Source organism: Nymphalis io, chromosome 8, assembly GCF_905147045.1.
Source record: "Nymphalis io chromosome 8, ilAglIoxx1.1, whole genome shotgun sequence".
NCBI classification, from domain to species: Eukaryota; Metazoa; Arthropoda; class Insecta; order Lepidoptera; family Nymphalidae; genus Nymphalis; species Nymphalis io.
In genome coordinates, this window is record NC_065895.1 from 4,563,600 (window position 1) to 4,591,518 (window position 27,919).

At 31.9% G+C, this 27,919-nt stretch overlaps 1 protein-coding gene across 3 annotated transcripts; it reads right to left on the reverse strand.

The window, feature by feature from the left end:
• Positions 1 to 66: 66 nt before the first annotated feature.
• Positions 67 to 26,010, reverse strand: LOC126770300 (glycine receptor subunit alpha-4-like). Of its 3 annotated transcripts, none has more exons than XM_050489654.1 (11): positions 25,744 to 26,010; positions 10,825 to 10,888; positions 8,854 to 8,921; positions 7,969 to 8,189; positions 6,778 to 6,860; positions 5,079 to 5,231; positions 4,165 to 4,363; positions 3,635 to 3,842; positions 3,220 to 3,330; positions 2,840 to 2,908; positions 67 to 2,411 (listed from the first exon to the last, which is right to left on the reverse strand). In XM_050489654.1, the coding sequence occupies exons 1-11, from the start codon at positions 25,750 to 25,752 to the stop codon at positions 2,196 to 2,198; spliced, it is 1,401 nt and encodes a 466-aa protein (XP_050345611.1). In that variant the 5' UTR covers positions 25,753 to 26,010; the 3' UTR covers positions 67 to 2,195. The 3 variants fall into 3 exon arrangements, with proteins under 3 accessions (XP_050345611.1, XP_050345608.1, XP_050345610.1); XM_050489651.1 differs by having other exon boundaries at positions 10,825 to 10,892; positions 25,744 to 25,991; XM_050489653.1 differs by lacking the exon at positions 2,840 to 2,908 and having other exon boundaries at positions 10,825 to 10,892; positions 25,744 to 25,991.
• Positions 26,011 to 27,919: the final 1,909 nt, after the last annotated feature.

A 27,919-nucleotide genomic window follows, 5' to 3' on the forward strand; every position in this document is an offset into this window, starting at 1 on the left:
CCATCACATGACAGTAATTAACTTATATCATTAATTTATCAACACAAAACAGATTAATTTATTTAATAAGTGAATATTTAAAAGGAAATATTTATTGGTAAATAATGAGTTGCTATCAACATCATCGTTCATGATTTTTAAACATTCATATATACATTTTTTTTGTTATACATCTTTCATAAAGAAATGCAATTTAAGTTAAATTAAATGATAATATGCATTCAAGCATCAAATGTTTTTAGAAACTGTAACTAAATATAATAACAAATCTCAAAATAGCTTTACCTGACATAGATACTTTAATTACAATAAAACAAACGATTATTTCATCATATTTTTTGAATAAGGTTTGCATATTAAAAAGGGATACATAAAAAAAATTTAATAGTCGCAAATGAAATGTTTATTTTTTGTATATTAATTATTATTTTGTCTTCACTTTTATTGTGATTTATAATAATAACGTATCCATAGATCAAATTAATATCGTTGTGATCTGACAGGTAGGTACAGATTAGTTTTTTTTATTCCTATGTCTGCAGTGAAATCATGACTTAAATTTTGTGCATAAAAAATATTTGTGCTTTAACATGCCACGGGGGCAAAAGCAAGCATATAAAGCAATAAATAAATTTAAGATAAGCTTATTTTTATTTTATTTAAAGACTATTGACTAGCATAAAAATATCGTTTTAAAAAAATGCGTCATACGCGCTGTTTAATTTAATTTCATACTCTTTACCCTTATATTTTTTATATAAACGAGAGCATTTAATGATTGACAAATTTCAACATTTCTTATTTATGTTTGTTTTAAATTTTCTAGCCTATAGGTTACTTATTTTTAAAATATTTATATGTGCATAATAAATAGTTTTGAAAAATATGAAATTGTTATATTCACTTTCTATTTATAACAATACAGATGCATACATTTGTGTAAAATTTTGTAAAACTCGACGTGCTTTATAATTTTAAGCTGATGATGTATAAGCGATATATTTAGAAAATACAGTGTTAAAAGGATTTTTCTTAAATTGGATTTAGCCTATAATTTAATATTTATGTAAAGTTACAAAGCGAAAGGCACAGTAATAAGGCGTGATGTTCTAGTAATCTACTGAGCTCAAATGGTCCCAATGTCGTGTGATATTTAAAGGCAAAATCTTAATTGTTGTAGATTTACATCTGTAATTTAATTAAAATCATACATATAGGATTTTTTTAAATATAAATCGTTGTCAATACAAATATCTAACAAAAATACATTTACAAACTATTTTATACAAACACGCGGAAACCATTGGATGAATAGACTTATATCCATGACTCAAAAATAATAAAATATGTCGCCGTGTGAGAATTGCCTCTTTATGTCTAACTGAATAAAGTCGTGAACATGAATATATAACGATAATAACTCATTCTGCACATATTTTATTAAAGTAAAATCTAAAAGAATTAGTAACTATGCCAACATTGTTACTAACTCTTTTGAACTCTGTGACATTACAGTCTACACGTAAATAATAAGGGCGTGGACTCATGTCTATGGTACGGCACCGCCCAGCGTGCTGCGACACGACGCCGCACCGCCACCCGGCAGCGCCGACGTGCGTGGCGTTACACGGTGGCCGGTGCCGCACCGTAGACTTGGGTCCACGCCCAAAGAGCTTTAAACTAATCACATTTCAAATTCAGAACAGTACAATAGGACGGAGAGTCAAAGTGTTCTTAAAAGTATTAACATTAGGCACTCATATGAGGTTCATTTGATTCAGCATAAGGGGCACAAATACTGAAAACTTTTTGGGTATAATAACATTTCAGATAGTTAGTATCTTAGGAAATATTGGTACAGTTTAATTTTAATATACAAAGCCTTATTTAAAATTACAAGAAAATAACAAAAATATATTTTAAATATTGATTTTTAAATTATTGCATTTCTCAAGGCCATAATATATTATGATTTTATTGTATATTATTGAAATATATCAAGACAATGAACATATTGCAACGTTTTAAATGAACTTATATATACTACAAAACAATTTAACTTTTTTAATAAAATTTCTATAAACTTAACTATTAAATTGTCATCAACAATGGGTCAAACGTTAATAAAATATCTAGCATCTTATCTAATATTTACAATTGTCTTACACTGAGTAGGCACTGTTCAGAAAATCACATTAGTCGGGCATCGCTCGGTGTGCTTCACTGAGGTATGTGGTCCAGTAGATGATCGTGAAGAGTATAAAACAAATAGGGAACACCATAAGGGCGAACTTGTCTAGTGCCCCATGTTGGGCACCACAGAACATGACGCCTCGATCGGCCATCGCAGCAAACCTTACTAAGAAGCTTCCAGACGAATCACCTGGCATCGTGTCCAAAATTGGCGAGTCCTAAAGATAACACATTTAAATAATAACGGGTTCTTAACTTTTTATGTGTGCGGCATTTTTTTATTAACCATACTATAACTTCCATTTACAATTTTAAATCTACTAGCGTCCACGACATACCTGTGTGTGCAATGCGATGAAAGCATTGGTGTAGGTACTTGTTTTATCTAGTTATTTATACTGAGCTATAAACAGGTATTTCAAGACAAAAAAGCTTTAAATATACTTAGTCAAATTTAGCGCTAATAGAGTTAAAATATTGTGTAAAGTTTAAACAGATTTTTTAAGTTCTAGCTTCTTGTCTATCATCATATCTATGCACTCAAATCAATTCAATCTACATGGATGGACCTAAATACAACATTTTCTTCTATAATGCCTTTATTGTACCTCGCTTAGCGTGACCCACACAGTGCATTTAATTTTACCTTACTGACTGTTCTCGTCTCACATCCGACTTTATTGTCTCTTCGAAGCCTTCTCTCCTTAGATGACAACTAAAAATTGTTTGCCTAATTTAAAAAAAAAACCAGTCGTATCTACATCATACGCGCAACGCGCAACTGTTTTTAGTGCAATTCAATGCAGTTATATTTACTGCGTAGTATTTAAACACTTTTATTACGTGTATACATTAGAATTACGTGTGCGTGTTAAATGCCGTATTGTTTTGCTAAAACAATCAATTGTATATTCTTAATGTACGTAATTTCGAAAACTACAAGCATAATAATTTGCTTATCACATATAAATGTCGAGATGAAAGTGCTTAAGGATTAATGTATTTATTGTTTATAAAAATATTTACCCTCTGAATAGTCTGATGAGAGAATTGTTGCTTTAGTCCTTCATCTTCTACACTAAGTTGCGGAGAGAAAACACCACCTTGTGGTGTACCGCTAACTGGTGTACTTAACCTCTGTTAAATATATTATAGATAATGTAAATATTACATTTAATGATTGCATTAATTACGTAATAAACACAAGGTTTATTACGTAATTAATGATTATTTTATATCAAATTGTTTTTAATATTTGAAGCGAAAATGAAATGTTTTTTTATGATGTAGATTTACATATATATTTATTAAGATTTTCGATAACGATAATCGAGGAAGAAGTTTTTAATGCAAATCAAATAAGTCCTTACATACAAAACCCATGCATTAATTAGATATGTTTGCACTTGTTCTAGGTAAATAATTGTTTTTAATGACGTACCTGTGAATGGTTGATATGTATAGGCGGCGCGAGTTGCGCGGCGGAAGCGGCCCGGCGAAGGTCTTGCCGCCGTCTGCTCCAACTCTTGTCATAGCGGATGCCAAAGAGCACCACGAAGTATTCTAATAACGCAAGGAACACGAATATCGTGCATGAGATCAGCCAAACCTCAATGCACTTTAGTTCCAGGGCATCAGGAGAATTCGTGCTGAAAATGACACCAATAATACTTAAATTGAAATATTTTTACAATTTCTGAATTAATTGAGTCTTTAGTTGTTTTTGAGGCATTTATGCCTGAATTTAAAATTATCAATTTACTGTATACATATATATGTTCAATTTAGCCGAGATATGGTACGAGTTTAATCAAAATCGTTATAGCCGCTTTTTGATTAGATTAAAAAAAATAAAATAAAAAATGACTCGAAACTCGAATTTATCGAGTAGTTAAGAAGTTTTAGTGAAATTAAAAATCTCAATTGATCCTTTATTACTTAAACAAATATCATATTAAAGATTAAACCAACCTCACAGTATCAAACATGGTGACCAATGAGAGCAAGGTTGTCACAAGCAACACCATCCGACCCGGTACAATCTCCGGTATGACACAAAAGCTGCCCCAAGATATGATCACAAAGAGGGAGGAAGGTAAATAGCTCTCTAGAAGGTAACCCCGCAGTTCACGAGACAGCTTGATTTGCAAACGTGCTGCAGAATGCTCACCTGTGGAAATATAAACTTTATTTTCGTTTGGAATTTTTAATATAAACTTTATTTGGGTAAAGAAGTTTAAGGATGGTTAGACTGTTAGACGGTAAACCCATCAATAATTGATACATATATTGAAGCGGTATAAATATTACACTGAAGGTGAAATTTATATGTTACATAAGATATATTATAAAAAATACGCTATAGAAAGTTTTAATATTTCATATTTAAATAGTAGGCATTATTATGAAAATTTAGAATAATTTGAGATGTATTTATCAAGATATAAGATCTTTAAATTATATTTTCTTCTAATCCAATAGAATCTGTGCAAACAAATGTTCAAATAAACTTTTTAAGATTAATTAAAGCTTTAAGGTAATGGATGAGATATTTTTTATTTATCAATTTAAAATCAATGTCTGAGTAGTGGTTTAGGCATTTTAACTATTTTTATTTATTTACACACTTTTTATTGGGATGAATAAACATGCTTTTCACGTCATATTTACAAAAAAAACAGGATTGAGCAAGTTACGAATGCCAAGTTCTTATATTAAAAAGACCACACATAATCGAAGTACTTTAAATTCAAATTTTTTTATAACATTCGTAGCAAGCTCAAGGAGCGTCATGCAAGCATACCGCATAGCGTTAGTAAAGGTCAATTACAAATTGTTACAGGTGGGCGAAAACTGAAGCGCAAAGCGATAAATATACAATTTACCTTCACCAAAATTTCGAATATGTTTACTTTTGTCTGTAACAAATGTGACCACGTATTTGGGCAGGCGAAACTCGCGTCGCTGCTCCCCGGCCAAGCCAAACCAAGGTGCCACTTCACGCCACTCGAACCGCACGTCTTCTCTGGTGTACTTGTCTATGATAATAGGACATATTTCTATTACCTTTAACAGTTTGTGATAAAATAAACATAACCTAAAACCCTTATCCCTTGCGGTTATATTATTTATAAGATAAAAAAGGGACAAATGCATGAAATAAGCTTATGTCATTTTTATACGTAAGCGACCCTGATAAATTTCATACAAGGTGGCTAATCTTAAAGCCTGCGCAAGGGATCATTATTACATTGTGCAAGCTTGTGCGCAAACTGGTACACATTATTTCCTCTCTCACAGTTCGATTGGACGGTAATCCAACCCACGTGCTTTCACAGATTTGGAATTTGATTGTCATACAGTCATATATTTTTTAATAAAACATTATTTTTAAACACAGTTTTCTGGGCTTCGAGAGCTTGAGATATCATAATCAAAGCCGTACAAACTCACAACTAGACTAACGAGCGACTACAAGGCTCTTTAATATAGGTGTAGGACGGTACCGAGAACATTTTTTGTTCTCGGTTTAGCCTTATAGTATAACGATCCAAACGCCCTTAGGTTATGTAAATTTTACATTTGAACTAGATCCATTGATGTACTTGTCTATAATAATACCATGACGCTCGTACGCCGTAATGACGTTAATACAATTATTTAACGGCTATTTTTACTCTACTCCGGCATGGCAATGATACCGACATCTTTTCCTAAATTAAAGATATCATTCATGTTTAATGGTATAGGTTTAAATAATGACCCTTTTTTTAAAGGCCAGATTTTTCGTGCTAAAAATCATTATTCAAGAGTTTTTTATCGTTAAAAACTTGCATTACCTTAGATTGTTAAATTATTTCTAAAAAATTGAGTAAGTATTTGATTTATGTAAGTGATACTGAACAGATTTTGATAGGATTTTTGTTGTTGTTTGTATCGTGTTGTTTGATACGAAAACTGCGATAAATTAGCAAAGCAAAGAAAAATTTACATTTTAAGCCTTTCAAAAAAGGGACATAAATGATAACAGCAATTAATATACTAGATTGGTTGCTTGTTGCTCAATCATGTTCGGTTTGATTGAACGAAGTCCAATTAAATTGTTATAAAAAAATATGTCATCATTTAATTTACGCCAAGCGTACCGAGAGATTAACATCTAGTAATAACTTGATTCAATTATTCTTTTCAATTAGGTAATTGAAGCTTAAAAAAATAATTACAAAACCGTGATAGAAGTGAAAAACGCTGGAACGTTTCATTTTACGTACGTTGAATTCAAATTCGACTTTGATAATTTACTATTATGGCACCCAAAGAAGCTTAATTTTAAAAATTCATATTTTTTATATAACTATCATTATAGTAACAGTACAGTAACAGCATGTTAATGTCCCACTGCTGGGCTAAGGCCTCTTCTCCTTTTTGAGGAGAAGGTTATTCCACCACGCTGCTCCAATGCGGGTTGGTAGAATACACATGTGGCATAATTTCAATGAAATTAGACACATGCAGATTTCCTCACGATGTTTTCCTTCACCGTCAAGCATGAGATGAATTATAATCACAAATATCATTACTCACAGCTACTGAAGTCTATAGCGCAGTTTTGTACATCTAACGGGTAGAGAACGAAGTCCATTTCACATTTGATGGTGATCGTGGCACTGAAAATTAAACATATCATCGTAATTCTATATAAATAGAATTTATTTAAGCAAAACAATTCTATTTATCTATTGCTTTAAACATAACAATTCCATTTATCGCAATACTTTGATGACATAGTTCGTATATATTATGTAATTTCAATTAACGTTATAGCTTATTTTATAACAATAATATGTTTAGTCTATATTTTTTATAAGCTTTTATTCAACTTGCAATCTTTGTTGGTTAGTTTGCTTACGTCAAATCTTGTAAGCTGAATTAAGACTTTAAATTTGAATTATGATCTTATCCTGTAGATTTGTAGTTTTACACGTTGGTTCAGTTGCGATGACAATGCATTTTTATGCTGAGCATGACCTGATTCTACACCCAGGACTGGCTTTAAACGAAAGAATTCCTCAACGGTTATCAGCATAGCATTGTGTAAGCTTGTTTATAAAATTGTTTTTTTTTTTTTAATAATCATTTATTTATATTTTTTACACGATTTTAGCATTACTGCTCATCTAAAGGCTTGCTATCCGTTTAGTTGTCTAAAAAACATCTTAGATTTTCGAATACGGGTATTCTCCCAGGGAGGGTTTTTTATAAAGTCCGGAATTAAATTGGTCTGTGGTATATACCGCGTTTTTTATGATGTATGATAAACTAGTGTTTATAATAATAATAATATCCTAGGACATTTTTCATACAGGGCCATCTGATCCCAAATTAAGCTTGTACAGAACTTGTGCTATGGAAACCAGAAAACTGATATACTACATATACTATTTTTCTTTTGTAAATACATACTTATATAGATAATTACACCCAGACTCAGGGCAAACAGATATGTTCATGCACACAAATATCTGTCCTGGGTGGGAATCGAACCCACAACCTTCGGCGTGAAATGCAAGCATCCACCAACCACGCCAACCGGCTCGTCAAATTGTCAAATCTTTAAATTTACTCACAGCAAGCCTCTAATCAAACTTTCAATTATTGTTAATAAAAGGTATTCGTGTAAAACATTTTAATGTTGTGATAAAGGGAAAAATAAAAATATCTTATTAACTTTTATAGAATAATAATAAACTTTTATAGATAAATAATACAACGAACCCGATACTGACTGAGACGGTGCGATTGGCATACAATCGTAAAGATGCCATTTCTTGTAGCACCGACAATATTCTCATGGTCTGCAGTTGCCATATATATAGGTCTGGGGTCCAGATGAGCTGACGGAATTCCCAGGGCAAGTCGATGTACGACCGGCCTGGTGGGACTTTTAAACGCATCTCTTCCCATGATACTTGTAGGAAAACGTCTAGTGTGATCTCCTTGGACAATTAAGAAACAAAATTGTTAATAAGTAATATTATTTTAATTATTTAATTGTGTTCTCAGTTTTTAAATAAGTATTATTAATTTTAAAATTGACAACTGCTTAGCAGGCAGATTCAAACTTTTTTAAATAAAAAAAATTGAGACTAAGCCTATTAATAATAATACAGCATAACATGTTATATTACATTATTTCACATATTACACACATATTACATATTACACACATATATCACACTGGTGGTAGAGCTTTGTGCAAGCTCGTCTGGTTAGGTACCACCCACTCATCAGATATTCTACCGCAAAACAGCAGTACTTGGTATTGTTGTGTTCCGGTTTGAAGGGTGAGTGAGCCAGTGTAATTACAGGCACAAGGCACATAACATCTTAGTTCCCAAGGTTGGTGGTGCATTGGTGATGTAAGCGATGGTTAACATTTCTTACAATGCCAATTTCTATGGACGTTGGTGACCACTTACCATCAGGTGGCTCATATGCTCGTCCGCCTTCCTATTCTATATATATGATGCAATAACATTATTTTGTATGTATGCTATTTTATTGCTCCGCTCTATTGGGAATTATAGTAATATTTTTACGTTCAAACGACCTTCAACTTAATGATAGATTGTATTTAAGTATACAATCGTCTAAAAATACCTCTCTATTCTCGTCGACTCCAGAGACCCTGTTGACGTTTACTCCAATATAAACTGTCGTGTTTTTACCTGAAAAAGTGAAATTAAAATCAGACCTTGATATTTCGGTTTCATTGAATTTCTATAAACTGTTGCATAGGTCGTAGTCGTTGGGGTAACGTCCAATGGATTTATATGGCTAAGCTATAAATATTAATGAGTTAATGATTGTTTATTTAATTATTAATTTACGCTTTCTCAGGCACACATGTATGTGTGTGTATATTATAAAAGTATAGTTTACATGTAAATTGATAATCGTATATTCATGAAAGTTTACTTAATTGAACACGCATAGTGTTACGGATATGTCAAAAGTATTAAAAATTGTCTATGGTCTCATATCGATATTTTTTGCAAGATGAGTAAGGTATATATGGATATGGATATGTACCTAATTAGTATATAGTTGAACAAACAAAGACTAAAGATTAATAATAACAATTGCTTTGGTGGCTACTAATATTGTTCAAACGATTACTGCTACACTCATCACAATCAGCTTGCAACACTACAAATGTAGATTTTGTCAAATAAAAGCAAAATAATAAATGTTCGATTATCGAATATTGTCTTATTACTTACCTGCTATGGTCTTGCATTATAATAAATGTTAAAAACGTTAACGGTATACCTATTTAAAATATCTTAATAAATGTAAGTCTTCAGCATATCCAAATAACCTGATTTATTCTGAATTTGAACATAAGAATATGTCTCTGATATAAGAATACGTTTAAATGTAATAAAATTAGATAAAATTAATATTCATTGAGTTGTGTTGCGCTACGCATCCAGTGGATGAATGCCTTTTAACCGTGGCTTTATGGCGCCTATCGGAGATATCACCGATACGCTCCCGTCTTTACTACCGAGCTAGCTGAATATATTAAAATTAAACCAAGCCAAGCCAACCTACTTAATGAAATATAAAAGCTGACTAATTTTTTAATATTGTTTTCAAAGTACACAGACGATAAACCATAATGCCACGTCACATGCTAAGATCACGAAGATTATTTCACATGTATTGTATTAAATATTAATTAATAAAATGGCTAGTTGAATGTATTAAATTAATAATAAATTATTGTTTTTTTATTTACCATTATATAAATTATAATCTTAAATTACAATCTACGTGAGAGCCATCGTGCAAAATTCATGGTCAGTATATAAATTAATGCTTGTATAATGATTGGCCAAACGTCAGAGTGACGTGTGACTGTTTTGCTGACTAATGTCCGGTCTTAAGTGGATAGCTGTCTGGTTTGGTCGAATCATCGATGCGTTGCAAAAAACTCTTCTATAAATACAACCTATTAAAAATAACGAACTTAGGTTCTTAAAGCAAAAATCGTAACAGTGCGGCACTACCTTTGACCTTTTTGTATATTCAGGCAAAGGAATCGTATTTTACAGCATTCTATTCGTCTCATTTTTCGGTTTATCAACTTTATTCTTTGTTGACAACTGTAACTTTGTTAGTCTTTGGCGGATAAATCAAACAAATTTGATTTATCCGCCAAAGAAGTATGTAGATTTAGATATACATTTGGCAAAGGTTCACTTTTAATGTTATTAATAGTAGTATTAAAACAAAATAAATTTAATTTAATAATAATAAAATTGAACAAATAATAGCAATTAATGAGATATTACGTCCAATATTCAGTTTTTATCTGTCTTCCTTTTCTAAAATCTTCGTTGCTTTTTAAATTAAATATAATATCGAATGTATTAATGCGGTTTGGTTAGTGGAATTTTTCTCTCGATGTATTCCTTCGTCAGCGAGCACGATGCCGACGAGATAAATTATTAAACATAAATTATAGACTAATATTGCATACGATTTTGTTTAAGATCTACTGGATAATATCAGTTTATTGCTAATTCATGCATAATTGTAAAAGTAATAATTGTTTTTACTCACCAGGTGGAATGTTTCTACTGTAGTTTGTTGGAAGTTGATATGCATGTTGGTCTATATACAGGATCTGGCTGAAAAAAAGTTTACAGAAATTAAATACCTAGATACTGGCAATACCAATTTTCGTTGAAATGATTTACATTGTGTTTGAAAGAGTTAAAAAATATATATATAGTAAAAGTGACAAATACTTAATAATAATAATTATGGAATCAAAAGAAACGTAGCGGTTACGTTCTCTTTATAAAAGATAAATCAAAATCAATATTGGACATCAAATTGAAGTGTTTAAAACACTTAAAGTTTAACTAAATGATTACTAATCATTTACTAAAACATTTTAAAATGAAATCGCAATCGCATATGAGAATAAGATCATACCGACTGGGAGCTTTATTGGTGTGCGTCGCGTAAATCAATATACTTATATATAACGACATAAACGTTTTGTAGTATAGTAAGATGTTTTCCTCAACCCGTGCGAAGTCGAGACCAGTATCTAGTAAATAATAATAAACATACATACATATTTTCGTATTTTCCTCAAAATCGTAGTGAAATAACATTAAGTACTGGATTTAACACAGACAATGAGTTTGTTTGCGTCGAACCCGCTAATTCCATTAATGGCTAAATAATCTTTTGTTATTTTACTCACACTCCCTCTGTTTCTTGTTTGCTAGAATATTACTTTCATGGTTTCAGTTCAGTTATTAATCGTTTATTTTACACGTACAATGAAACTAAGGTTTATTATTATGGCAATAGAATTGCTTTTCAAATGATTAAGCTGTTGATTTGAAGAAATAAAAAAAATACACTTGCAAAAATGCTTACATACACGTCCCGTACATGTACACGTATAATTAAAATATAGTAATGGTAAATAATTTTCTATGATAATCGCCTATATATCTATAGTTACAAGCGTTGTTTGAATATATAATAAAATTATAAATATTTTTAAACAATTTTATGTACATAAATATATAATGTAAAAGCTGAACCACTCGTACATTTAAGTAGTATTGTTACTTCGACGAATTCAGTATTAAATGACTGTATAATGTAACAATAACAGCCTGTAAATGTCCCACTGCTGAGCTAAGGCCTCCTCTCCCTTTTTGATGATAAGGCATGGAGCTTATTCCACCACGCTGCTCCAATGCGGGTTGGTGGTGGTGAAATTAGACACATGCAGGTTTTCTTACGATGTTTTCCTTCACCGTATAGCACGAGATAAATTATAATCACAAATTAAGCACATGAAAATTCAGTGGTGCTTGCCCGGTTTGAATCCACGATCATCGGTTAAAAATCACGCGTTCTTACCACTGGGCCATCTCGGTTTCAAATGACTATCCATATTACAATACTTTCAAAATCAGTCAAGCTTAGTAATAATAGTTAAGTTATATTTTCTAATAGTTTTAATTGCAGCTCTTGTGCATTATCTGCAATAAATAATTACTCCACGACATATAAATCATATACCTCTTCACAAAAAATCATGTCGATGTCCAATAACATATATACAGTGCAACCTTGATATAAAAAATAAATAAGGGAATTAGTAAATCTTCGTTACACCAAATAATTTGTTACAATTAGGTTTTTTAAATAGAGATTAGGTTATTCAACGATATGTAATAACAAGGTAAAAAAACTTGTACGTTTACATACTTAATGATTTATTATTGCTAATCTATTGTAACTGTCAAACTAACAACAGAAACAAACAAAAGTGTTTACATTACATGACATCAAACAACAATGATTGCCTTACGAAAAATTTAACGTATCTTAAACCTGCCGAGACATGAATTATTTAGGAATTGAGCGTGAATGATTGATTTGATACGTTATGCAAAGGTTATATACAAAATTCATTAAATAAAGGTAACTCTTACTATTTATATTCTGAAATGAATGAAAATTCGTTATAAAGAGGTTTTTGACAAATGTGTTCGTAATGGACAGGTATATTTTGTATTGACTCTTACGGGCAGTTCTAGGGGATTTCGAAGTATTTGTTAAATCGAGGGAATCGTTATATTGAGGCTCGTTATATTAAGGTTGCGCTGTATTAGGGATCGTATAACACTTATTATATATTAAAAAACAATTTTTAATTTTTTACCATTTGAGATTTTTTTCATGGATATATATGTACATGATATGTAGTATCGAATTTTATTGACTAATATAAGAAATAGGGAATTTTTAATTTATTTAAGAGAAGATACAATTGTTCTTATCATATTTTTATTGTATTTGGCGTAAACTATTGTACCTAATTATTCTAGTAAAATTTAAAACGCCACTATACATATGACGTCACATTGAATCAACATGTTAATAAAAAATAATAAAATATTTTTAATATATTCTAAGCTTGTATACTTCATGAAAAATTTTTTTTTGAATACGTGTTTAATGGAGTTTTTGTTCAAGTACCTATACGTCGAAGACTATCAGCTTATGTTCATACAGGGATGTCCGCGTTTAACGCCTAAGATGCGATAAGCTGACGGCTTAGATGTTTATTTGTAGATCATATCTATTCGGTCCGAATTGCACCAGCGCATGTCGGCTCGTTCATATCTTAACCAGATACTGAAACCTCTAAAAGTACACGGAAGACTTGTATAATAAGATAACATTAATTGGATATTATGCTTAGCATTTTATATTTACTTAATGACGAGTTCGCTTCATTTATGTTTGACTACTAAATATATCAGTTTCATTCCATATTATACAATCATTTCGTAACTTTGCATATTCTCTTTATTTTTTACTAAAACCTAAGTACATGTTATTGAATAATGAAGTACTAGACAGACTGTCATCAAACTGAATGTAGAATAGAATAGAAAACTGAAAGTACCTAATGATCGTAAAATAATAATCCCATCATTACAAGTTAGGTAACTAATAAGTAATTATAAATTTTAAATATATAGTTAAGTTAAATTAAAAAAATATAAAAAACAAAATACTTTAATCAACATTGAAACATTACACTTGCTTATTGATATATTAAAGTATGCAACAGCCTGTGAATGTCCCAGTGCTGGGCTAAGGCATCCTCTCATTTATTAAGGAGAAGGGTGGGTGGCCTATTCCACTACGCTGCTCCAATGGGTGTTTGTGGAAAACACTTGTGACAGAATTTCGGTGAAATTAGACACACGAAGGTTGTGGTCACGATGTTTTTTTTTCACCGTCCAGTACGAGATCGGTTATAAACATAAATTAAGCACATGAAAATTCAGTGGTGCTTGCCTGATTTTAAGCCCACGATCATCGGTTAAGATTCACGCGTTTTAACTACTGGGCCATCTCGGTTTTTTTTTTCTTTCAGCCTTTTGTCGTCCACTGCTGGACGAAAGCCTCCCCCATAGAACGCCAACCATCCCGATCTTGGGCAGTCCGCATCCATCCCGAACCTGCCACCTTTTTTAAATCGTCGGCCCATCTTGTCACAGGGCGTCCTACACTACGTTTGCTAAGCGTGGTCTCCACTCCAACACGTGTCGGCTCCATCGGCCATCAATGCGCCTGGAGACATGACCAGCCCACTTCCACTTCAGCGAGCTAATTCTAAGCGCGATGTCGGTGACTTTAGTTCTCTGGCGAATGTCCTCATTTCGGATTCTATCTGCCAGAGAAACCCCAAGCATCGCACGTTCCATTGCTCGCTGAGCGACCCTAAATTTGTGGACCAGTCCTACGGTAAGTGTCCACGTTTCGGCACCGTAAGTCATTACAGGTAGGACGCACTTATTGAAGACCCTGGTCTTAAGCGACTGTGGGATCGACGATTCAAAAATATGACGTAACCGCCCGAATGCCGCCCAGCCCAAACGTGTTCTTCTTTTAGCCTCCTTCTCAAAGTTGTGCCGGCCAAGTTGTATAGTTTGGCCCAGGTAGATATATTCCTGCACAACTTCAAGTGGAGAGCCATTTACGATCACTGGTCTCGGGGATACATGACGGTTTGCCATAATTTTGGTCTTTTCAATGTTCATCCCGAGACCTACATGTCTTGAAGAATCGCTCAGGCTGTTTAGCATCTCTTCCGGTATTTGGGGTATAAGGGGAGCCGATAACAACCTAGGCTCTCTACCGTCAACCTCATCTGCTCGTGGTACATCCTGCTAATCAACGAACGAGGCTCTGGCGACCGAAATCGTGGCGGTATAACCACACAAATGCTGGAATCCGAAAATACAAATCCTGATAGCGGGCAGCAGCGCTATTAGTGAAAGATTTCCAGCCACTGCGGTCACCAACCCGCCTGCCAAGCGTGGTGACTAAGGCAAAAACCCCCCTATAAGCGACGACAAAAATCCATCTTGGTTTATATAAAATAAATATATATAATAAAATAATATATATATGTAAGTAGGTATATATACACACCTACTTTTTATATGTATATACCAATTATTTCAAATAACCATTTTTTTTAGTTTTTTTATACGTTTTGGTGGTTGACACATGTCATAGACATGTGTCAACCACCAAAACGTATAAAAAATCAGACATATTTTCGTTTAGAATACAAAATGTAATCTTGGTATCATTGATGTATTAAAAAACCCTTATTTTTTATATATATATACATATATCAATGCTTGGTATGTACTAATATGGGAACATCGAAAATTGGAGGAATGAATTCTATAATTCAAAGCTGTGCATGTGCATAAAAAACAGTTCTAATTGTGTCCAAAAATAGTAGTTGTATTTCGAATACATGCGATACTAGCATTAATTATTACATACAAACTGTTCTAGAAGTGAAACTTATAGAATTGAATAACGATTTGAAATTAACTTCAGATCAATTTCATTACCTTCCCAACCGTGAAGAATACATTGTAAGTGGCTTGTAAGGGTTTAGAAGCGAACTCTATTAATTGGCATGCGAGAAAATAGCATGTCTTACTCACGACAGGAAAACGTATATAAATGCTTTTTAATTGACTTCGATATATGAAAATTACATTAATTACAGATGTAATTATTTAAATTTTCAACTTTCTATGTGAAGTTGATTTGAGATTGTCTCTAGATAAAAGTATCAATGAATAATGATGTAGACCATAAATACTTTATTTATAGCATAAAGTTGAATTTTCAAATTTCATCTTACATAATAAAATCCTAGATGGCCCAGTGCTTAGAACGCGTGAATCTTAACCGATGATCGTGGATTCGAACCCCGGCAAGCACCACTGAATTTTCATATGGTTAATTTGTGTTTTATAATTCATCTCGTGCTTGACGGTAAAGGAAAACTTCCTGAGTAAAACTGCATGTTTCTAATTTCACTGAAATTCTGCCACATGTGTGTTCCACCAACCCGCATTGGAGCAGCGTGGTGGAATAAGCTCCAAAAACCTTCTCCTCAAAAAGGGAGAGGAGGCCTTAGCCCAGCAGTGGGACATTAACAGGCTGTTACTGTACCGTTATCTTACATAATAACCGTACTGTTATTAGTCCATATACGTATTTTGAGTTATAATAAAGAAGGGTTAATTTATTCTGTAAAAATAAATTCGGATAGCAAAACATTTTTGAACGAGCTTGAAAGGTGCCTCAATTACAGGCGACAGCGCTTTGCAATGATATTATCAACAAAAATAACAAAATAAGTAAGATTAATAAATAATATTAAGTAACTAGAATATTATTTTTTGAAGTATTACTATAACTTGATCTTGTTATATTATAAATAAATTATATTTTTTATCAATCGTAATAAAGTGCACAAATAGTTTTCTTTTCGGCGAATATATCGATATCACAACTATTCTATAGGTGTTGTAGGATTTTACATTTCTGTTGACATTGCGTTGTGACCTATTAATATTACTTATTAAGTGTCTCGGACACTTCATTTAAATATGCTGATTTGTTTGAATTATGGTAATATAGGTGATGCAATAAAAATAATATCACTATACCTAATCTATTCTCAACATTCATAATTCTTGATTTAAAACAGAAAGGATATAAGTCAGTAGGTAATGCTGGCTTCAATTAATTCCGATCATCTTTGTATAAGCTATTTATAAATAGGCAAAGACAAAACAATACACTGCCTTTTTCTCTTCTATTAGTCAATGGATTTTGTTTATGGTTTTTATTTATTTTTGTTTGTAATAAGCTTTAGAATTATTAATGAAAACATTTTGAAAATAAGAGTAAAAAAAATATGTTCTAAACATACCGAATAATATAGATTTTCCTAATTTTTTATACAATGATGATCGTCGAAATACAAGCATTAGTTATGCATAATATTATCCACAACTTGAAAACACATAACGTTTTAAAAACTCTTTCTATTATCGTTCTAGGTCATCGAGGTGCAATTGTAATGTTTAATTTAAATTAAAAAATATGCATATTTTACAATAGCTTATTTAGCTCATAAACTTTTATACACGTCATTGTGTTATTATAACTGTTTTGGAGACTTAGTTATGTTACGTAATTTTATAGCTACGTCTCTTAAATCAACACTTATTTCAGCTTGGTAACGGCCTTACTTATAAACATTGCTTAGCAGGTGCTTAGTTAAAAACAAAATTGTCTCTTTCTGTCGCTATTGATTTGACATTCGAAAGAAGGAGACACAGTATTGTTTAAATAATCACTCGAAATAAGGTTTAGATGTAAAGCGTTTAGAGCTTACTAATTGTTAGCTGTTCGTTTTGTTAAGCCTGACTTTGGATGCAACGATTTTGTATGTAAAGTTTTTTTTTCTATAAAGATTTCGTATATGTCACTTATATCGTATATGATTTACTACATATTATCATACTAAATAAGTTAATTATTTAGTTTCTTTTTTTTAATTCTGGGACATTATTCCCACACGGCCGTCTGATCCCAAATTAAGCAAAGCTTGCTTGTACTATGGAAACCAGACAACTGATATACTGCATATACTACTTTTCTTTTGTAAATACATACTTATATAGATAATTATACCCAGACTCAGGACAAACAGACATGTTCATGTACACAAATGTCTCTCCTGGGTGGGAATCGAACCCACAACCTTCGGCGTGAAAGGCAAGTATCTACCAACCACGCCAACCGGCCCGTCGGCCGTGTTTTATGTTATATATTTTGTATAATTATACTTATTCGTACCAAAAATACTACCTCGCTGGCCTAATGGTCAATTATTAGGCCACAGATCTTGAGGTTTCTGGGTCCGATACCCAGGTTTGTTCAATAAAATGATTGATGAGGGTTTTACTGACAGAAATTCTCAGTAGCATCTAGGAATTTGGAACTTGGCAGTATTCACTTTCTCGTGCCTCGAAATGCATCACTGCATAGTAGAAGTGCAATTTTAGTGAAATCCTATTATCTTTTTAGTTTTCATTACATACATTATCTACTATTATATTGTATAACATGTAACTTCAAGTACTTATATGATTGTTTTCTAGAAAGTTGGCTAGAATAATAGTGTTTACTCTGTGGTCCATGTAGACGATTATGTATTATTAGTGGTAAGGCCACAGGATAAATTGTAACGAAACATAATGATGATTTGTTGCGCAGACTATATTATGCGTATTTGTTACTTTTAAGCTATTTATATAAATATACTAAATGATTCTATCACGCTACAATGCAGGTGGGTGGATGAATTGGTAACTGGTGATAATAATTAGCTTATATCTTTGGTAGATATTGAATATTTATCTATTTTGTTTTGAGCTGAATTTTTATTCACTCCAACGTAAAACAAACCAAATTTTAATGAACTGTTTATAAAGTTGGCTGTACACTTATATATATATATATACGTACACTTTGTGTCTTGTATCTGGTTAAGATATGTGCTAACTTACCCCCCTCGAGGGGCGTGTATCACCATCCAGGGGACGGGGCGGGCCAACCGTTGGGACGGCAGGGTAGTATGCGCAAGCGATCCCGTGACGTCCCCCGACAAGACGGAGTGGGTACCGCTGGTTTTTTAGAAAAAACACAGAAACACATAAATGTGTTTTTCCAGCGAGAAAAAAAAATGAGCCAACTTTCACAGTGATCGGTTAAACGCTATCAGTAACAGCCTGTTAATGTCCCACTGCTGGGCTAAGGCCTCCTCTCCCTTTTGAGGAGAAGGTTTGGAACTTATTCCACCACGCTGCTCCAATGCGGGTTGGTAGAATATACATGTGGCAGGATTTCAATGAAATTAGACACATGCAGGTTTCCTCACGATGTTTTTCTTCACCGTCAAGCACGAGATGAATTATAAACACAAATTAAGCACATGAAAATTCAGTGGTGCTTGCCCGGGTTTGAACCCACGATCATAGATTAAGATTCACGCGTTCGAACCACTGGGCCATCTCGACTTAAACGAAACGCTATCGAAGTCTATAAATCTCAAAGTGATATACTCACATCCATTTTTATAAATAATATATAATAAAGCAATAATTCACTGGGTTACAGCGTTTGATAGCCTGTCATGGCAGGTATGTGTCGTATCTTGGCGTCAGGCCAAGTCGTCTGCAGAGCAAGTCCAGATTTCTTGACACATCAGAGGAAATCATCTTCTCTAATTCATATCAAGTAATCTGAGTTTAAGCAGATACTTTGTGTTCTCACGGACGTTTGTCATGAAACACGTAATAAACATGAACTAAGGGTTAAGAGATTCGTACAGCGTTGTGTAATGAAAATAATGCTTTTAAGCAATTTTATTTATATGAAAAATATTACAGTTCGAATTGAAAACCTAAATAAAAAGTTTATTGTATTTACTATTTAACCATGCAATTAAAAAAAAAAACTAGAGAATTAACGATTTTATTTTGACCATTTTGTACAATTATGGCAATGTGAGTTATGAGTTTGAAGGTTCTAATAATAGAATTATGGTTTTAAAATTAATATATTACTTTATTGTGAATCATTGTTTATATTATTTTGGTATATAAATGTAGGAAATTTTTGAAGTTCAAGTACGGTTATAGATTGTTTGTTTATGTTTTAATTCAAACTTTTAAATTTTAAAAGTTCCGTATTGTTAATTTTATCTGTTATTTAATTTAAGTGATATGATATATTTTATACAACAAACCTGACGAAATAATAAAAAAGAATGTAAAAAAACTTTTATGTTGTTGGTGTGTATTCCATAAAATATAATTAAGCAGTTGTAGGTATATAGTTGTAAAAATAATTATAGATTACACATAATATGTATTTTGAATTTAAGTAAAGACATTTGTTGGTAGTATTTGACTTTTGACTATTGTTTCCATAAATCGATATCTATAATCTATATACTTCCATATTTTTTTTGTAATCAATTATCTGAAACTACTCGTGCGCCACCTATTGTTCGTTGACAGTATGTAAGAAAACTTTACTTCAGTACTATTTTAGAAACACTCTTACTTCAATCGGCTGAACGATTCGTGCCCGGATGGGCATACATAAATACAATTACAATTATTTTTAAAATAACATACGATTTGTAATTGTTCTGCTCACTCTACTAAATCTATGCTCGCCAATGTGTATCAGTGTATGTAAACGCATCGCAGCTGTAATAGCTATGCATATACGAATACGACAGACTTGTGGTGCAATGATAGGTATTCAGCGCGAGGGTTTATTTCTGTTGTCACAGTTACCCGACCCGCTAGTTATATTTGGATTAATAATGACGCAGATGCTAACCGGTTAATTTTGGCGCCATTGAAAGGTTATTGTTGTCATAAAGTTGTGTTATAGTTTTACGGTTACTCTCAACACATATTTCCTATTATTTGCGAAATCGCAACTTTAATGTATCGTGTCGGGAATTTTGATGAATCGTTTCTGTGTTTGTATTATTTATAGTTTATAAGTATCCTACTTGCAAACAGTAATTATATATAATAAGTTAAATATGATATATATAATATGTGTACTAAATTGCATATGTGTTTAAGTCTTTAAAAATTATACATAATTTTAACATAATATACAAAATATTAAGTAATTATGATGAATGTTGTGGTTTCTCATGGCTAATATTTAAGCAAAAAATGTTATTATTTTCATTAATCTACTTAATACTACTACCAATATTTTATAATTTCGTTAATTTTTATTTGATTTTATTTATAATAAATAATTGACTGATCCCACCTAATTTTTAAAGTTAACTCAATAATACAACAATATTCGTTATCTTAATGTAGTAAAACGATTACTTATACTTTCCATGTAAAATTGACGGTTCCCTGAACGATTTGGCTGTGTATCTGATCGGAGACTAACCAACGGTATTATAGTCTATAGTGCCTTAATGTATGCGCAGACGAGATGCACTGTGTATTCCCACACTCTGTATTAAAAAAGTAACAATTGAACTAGTGAAAGACCTTCTGTGAATAGATTGAACTGAAGGAAATTTATATGATGTAACGATTTAATAAATGTTAATAAATAAATTGATGTTAACTTGAATTTTATTATCAAATTTATATTTTGAAAAATATCAACAGACGCATTCTGAGTTTATAATTAAAAGAAAAAAAAAATACTTTTCGCAAACAACGGTATAATTACGAATTTTTTGTTTCAATAATTAGATCAACAAAAATTCCCGTTGTAATTATTATTTTTTTTAAAGTTCCCAAGAAATAAAAGCAATATTTGATATTAATTTGTATGGAAATCCAAATTTTAATAGATATGTGTAGTACTTGTTATTTATAAGAATCCCTGTGTCTGTGTTAATGTATTTGGGATAATTTGGAAAGTTGCTTTATAAACCTTTTTAAAACGGGAAAGTCTTGATACAAAATTTGCTATCACAAGTTTTAAAAACGGAATAGAGCATCCTTCTAAGTTTTAAATACGATTCAATTCTTGTTCGCTGAAGAAAATATATGAAATAGAGATTGAAATATCAATACCAATCTTCTCTAATAGGAAAATAAAAGGTTTGTTGTATAAGACAGGACTTTATTATTAGGAATGAAGCTTGTCGGCAGGAGAGTCAACCTTTGCCTTGACAGATTGTTTTGCTAGAGTTAAAAGTAACTAGCAGTGTCCCGAAATCTCACACGCCTTCAATTGAAATTATACATGACTCGTTATATTGACTAATGTTTCGTTCCTGAAGGTTGTAGCATGAAGTTATAAAGCCTATAACCTCTCGATTATCGGGCTATCTAACGCAAATAGAACTATTGAAATCTGTAGCTTATGAGATTAGCTCGTTATAACAATAAAAAATAATCATAATAATTTACTTTTTAATGTTCATTAAAATAATTAGCTAATTTGCTTTTTAATTGTTTAAAAAATAAAAATCATACGCTTCCCGTAGTTTGTTGAAACTGTTAGAAGTTGAAGGTGCGATCTCTGTCGCCGCTAGGAAGTTGTTTTGTTTATTCGACTATTTAGTTTGTCATCACATTTGGGCAAGTTTGCGTCAGTGTGACGTATTTATGGACATCGGAAGCTTACCTTGTTATGAAGACTTACGAAGATATAGATTTGTTTGTATTTTTATATAAATAAATAAAATTAAAAATAATAAATACAAAATCAAGCGTTGATTTGTTTTATCATCAAAATTTAATACATCGTTCGTTTAAAGTACTTGACCTTGACATCGTTCAAGGCGTTTTTTGGGTTCCGTACCTCTAAAGGAAAAAAAGGAACTCTTATAAGGCTGGCTGTCTGTTTGTCCATCAATACCCTTTTTATCAGAAACGCGTAGAGCTATAAATTAATACAAAAATGAGGTCTGTGGTGCCTTGGAGCTGTGAAAAACTCAAGCCTCTAAGTTTACGCAATCAAAAGATATGCCGGCGACTTAGAATCATGAAATTTGGCAAGAAGCAATATCTTGTAGTACAAGAAGAAAAAAAAAAGAATAGGAATAAAAAAAAATTGGAAAACCGTAAATTTGTTGCTTAAGAAAATAATTGAATAAAATGAAGGGTATTAATTTTTTCAAACAAATTAAGGGAAAACCAATGAAATATCTAAATCTTAAGCTGGTAAATCTTTAAATTTTGTGTGGTGTTACGGAACCCTTAACCCTTAGTGCGCGAGTCCGACTCGCACTTGCCCGTTTATTTAGATATATTGTTTCTAAAGTTATATATATTTTGGAGGAAAAAAAAAATAGATATAATATAGTATATATAGACCAAGCCAATCCACTCATATTGGGATCTCGTCAGCATATTATTTTTCTTGGCTTTTCCGTATGTGTTTTTTATATTTTGGATAGGTATTATTTATTTATTTGTCTTGCTTCTTACAACTAAAATGATAGACATTTCTAATTCGATAATGTAGTCTCATAATAATAACATAATTTACAAAGTAAATTATTTTATAACATAATAATTATTATTTATTAGTAGTATAATAATAAAAAAATTAACAAAGTGTTTTTTCTGAATTCGTCCACAGATTAAATAAATAAATCCAAATTGTCAGTAACCTGATTGAGGGTGTGCAGTAACTATGTCTATAACTATGATTTTTTTAAGCAAGTTAAATTTTTACACTTACGCAAATCTATCATAGAATTGTTATTTGATTTTACATCGTTTATAATACAAAAATATATTACACTCGTATATAAATAGATAATGACAAAAGTTCAAAATGTAATAATTTGAACCGTCGGCTTACAAAGTGTGGACTTGAGTATCCATAAAATTGGTTCTTTGGTCAAGATAATATCGCCAATACAAACAAACAGTCATGTGGGAATCATAACCGTACCACATCGTAACTTATCTTGTAATTAAAAATCTGTTTTTAATTTTATTATACTTAACGATGGAATATTTATATAACACGAATATTAACTACATTTACTGTGGTATAAACATAAACAGAATGAATGAACAAATGATTTACTGGTTAACAAATAAAGAATAATATAATTCTATAAGTAGAAGAAGTGAGTACTGTGTTACCATAGAAAAGCTGACAATATACGTACATATAATAACCTTCGTATAGAAATTTGTTTTAATGTTTATTTTTATACCATTGTTAAATAAGTTTCTTTCGGCTATGATGTATTTATTCTTTTGATTTTTTTAAATACACATAACAAATAATAATACGCTTGACCGTTTGTCATTATTTTGTTTAACAGTTTACACCAATGTTGTTGTTTTACACCAATGATATTATACATCAGAAAAGAAGTTTAACACAAATGATGACAATCCAAAACAAATACTACAAGGTATATAGTTTAATATATTAGAATATATAATTATTTAGGTAGTATTTTATTTAAGATATACTATTTTTATTTAAGATAATTTCTTTCTCTCTACAGCATTTTGCGTCTGTACCTTTTGCGTTATTTTTTCTATACAAATAAATAAAATTGATAAACACTGTCGATGATTTTAAAATAAATGCTCCTTTTTAAGATAAAATAGCTATTACCAAAACAATATTTGCGAGTTACCAAAACAATATTTTTTATTTTTGTCTGTTGTTCTTCATAACATCTAAAAATTACAAATGAAAACAACTGAATTGCTATTTATTTCTAAGGTAAGGTAAGGTAGGTAATTCTAAGGTAGGTTTAGTCTTTATTTCATTATATCTGTTGAGCTTATAAAAATAATAAATAAATAAAAAGTTATAACAACTTAAAGTTTACGTACGTAATCTTTGTTGTCCACTATTTTAAGCCAATATTTTATCTATACATCGATACAAGTAAATAATATGGAAGTGCTTATCTGTGATTTCAAAACAACTAGTTTTTGTTTAAGTAAATTCCAAGTTACCAAAACCTAAATAACTATTTTATGTTCATTTTAGATTACCGCCACTATCTAATAAGGAACTATTTTGTGTATAATGAAAATAGGCATTATGTACGTTAACATTTCAGATTTGATGTTCGTTACAAGCTAAGCCTGCGGCTTCTTCTATGGCGAAATCGCGGGTATTGTTATAATAGCCTAGAAACTACAGATATTATAATATGTAAGTAGTCGTGTATCTATTATTAGGCTTTCTGTTGTTGAACGCACACGCTTTTGAATTGGGACACGTCTGCTAAATCAGCCAGAATTGAGATCGTTGCACCTGGCCAAGCTTGGCGGTCAGCGGTTAGTCGCAAGTGTTTATGTCAACAACGAGGCTTGCCAAGCGACTCGGTCCGTCTCCTTGGACGACAAGAACACAGATCAATCTCACAAAATTCACTAAGTTTGTGTGTTCCACACTATCATTATAATACATTTATAAAAGTTTATTCATTAGATAATGATATGTATTGCATATACATATTTTTACAACTTTATTGTAATTTATAAGCAGCGTATATATTTATTTATAACTTCATTTGATTGTTATTGGTAAGCAAAATTAAACAAGACATAAATTCCTACAATGTCAAAGCAACTATATCCGGAATTATAATTAGTTCTATGTTGTAATAGTCCATATAAATTGGTCTGAGTTCGGACTTATATATTTTCAATATCTTATATAATATTAATGTTCTTTGTACTTATTATCGTTTGATATAATTCAATAAAGCTTGGAAAAATTTAAATACACTTTAAAGACATAGCATATAATATCTGTAAAAGTTTTTTTTTTTTATTATTTATTCAAGAGATAATTGTCTAATTGTCTAGCTCGTCTCCGTGACTGTAACGTCGCCGTAACAAGCGTACGCCTTGTGTTGAAATTTTATTTTTATAGCTCATCCGAGGTCCCGCGACGTTAGCCAAATTTTAACCTCTAAAATAATTTCGTATTCTGCTTGTAATAAAATATCGCGCAAAAATGTTTTAAATAGTTTCAGCATATGATAATTTTTTTTTAAAGTTTTCAAATAGACTGCCGCTATGAAGTTTTGTAACGAACCTTGCACATTCAAGTAATTCCTTGTTTGGTGTGAAAGAGACGCCGTCGCCTTGCGCGAGAAGCGCCAGCAGCGGCATGAAGAGCATCCACATGGCGGGCTATGGGCGCGCGGTCCGCCGCCGCTTGTCGCTCGCGCACTTCGTCACAACACTCACTCGGCTGCACATCATCAGCTCACGAGGCACATCACAGATCGGGACGAGTCACGAGCTGTACCGAATCCGGCGGGTCGAGGTCCGAGAAGTAGAGAGCGCGCCGCGATACTGCGCTACTTGCGATGTTGACGGCGGGCGGGCGCGGGCGCGGTCACGGGCGCAACCTTCGTTTCCGCGCGATCTCACCCTGTGATGCGACGCCACGCGAGAAAACTACATGCTACGCAATCCGCTACGCAGCTGGCGTTCGCATGAGTGACGGCTTAAAAGTGATGTACTCTTGAATGCTAATACCTGGTTAACGGCAACAACGCACAACCTTGGCGAAGATATAATTTTATAATATCAGAATTTGCATGTATGCAATTTTGATATTCCGATATTTTAATTTGATTAGTAAAGTAAGTTTAGCCAGTTTACAGCACGTGTCATGATCGCGTGACCCGACTTGCCGTGCCCAATAGTCAGATAATATTTAAGTTTCGCAAATGTAGGTAAAATTGTATTTATATAAGAATTTGTACATATATTTATTGTCATACGGTTTTATATTTGATCACGTACTATTTTAATATTTGTAATTAATATACTGCGATTAGTAAAAAAAGTTAAATCAATATCGTCCTTTGTATTCCGTTAGGTTGCATTTGAAAAAACAGAAATGGAGAAGTTAAATCTATAAAAGGTATTGCGTGCGTCATGTGTTTATTAAATTCCCGTGTAATCCCCAAACGACGTACACATACAAGCGAATTAATTCGCTTCAACAAAATACAAATGTAAAATTGACTAAAACCAAAGTTTTATGATACTTCATTCTTGATCTATCCGTGTAAAATCATTTGTCTTGACACACTCCCCCAACGTACAGCCAAAACTACTGCTTCTAGAAAGTTAAAATTTTAAACATCCGTTTAATTTGTAGGCGTCCACTAAGAAAAAACTTTTGGAAATTACAAAATTACGAGCGGGAAATAGGAGGTGTAACTTTGTAAAAAAATATTTGTTCTTTAAAGAAACATAAATCGTTATTTGACACGTACGGAGTTTGGTCGGGAAGCTAATAAAAACATAAATTTAAAAGTTGAAAAAAGACTGAATCATAAAAATAACTTTTAAATATGTAAGTTTATAAGGTATATATTAAATAATTGTTGTTTAAAAATTTACAATTACTATAATCAGCTAGTTTATGTGTCGGTATTAGAATTTACTTGCTTTAGCTGCTGCCTATAATTTTATATAATTTCCTTATAAAAAAATCTTTATAAAAAATACCGTATGTTATTTATTTTATGTAGTAAGTCATTATGATTGTATGGTCTAATATTGAATGCGTTGGTGGTCTAGTTGATAGTGTATAAGTGTGAAAATACCGACGGTATACTTTTAAATACTGGATTGAGAGAATAAACAAGTTATTGGATTTTTCTGTCCAGGAAGTCTTAGGGCTGTTATCTGGCAGTGTTTACCTCTAGTGCCTCGGAAAGCACAAGCCCTCACTCTGCGGTTCGATTTATGATAGTGAGGGAACAGAGAATGCACCTGTGCCTTGTGCGCTCACTTGTGCGGATTTATATCTCTTCCGCAATTGTCCGCAATTGTCCGCAATCGTTCAGGTGAAATCGTTATCTTATCGTATATATTAGATTATGAGTTAGGGCAATTATCATTTGCATTTGTATAAAGTTTTACACGAAAAAGTTTTTTATGAGTTAGCTTTCTGTTCAACATTTTAAATTACAATTACTTAACATTAAAATTAAATTGTTCTTCACTTTTTTTGGAATAATTTAATATTGCTAATTGCGACCAGTCATTAAATGGAAAATCTTTCATTAAAGTCAATTGATAATGAATAATACAAATCAAATTACGCCATTGTATCTTGTACACTTTGGAACTTCTCCAACACACGAGTACAACTATTAAAACTAATTTATCGATAAAATTATCACTTTGTAAAATAAATACATTAGGATGACGAGAGATTTTGTAGTGAGTTTTATTTTGATTTGTTT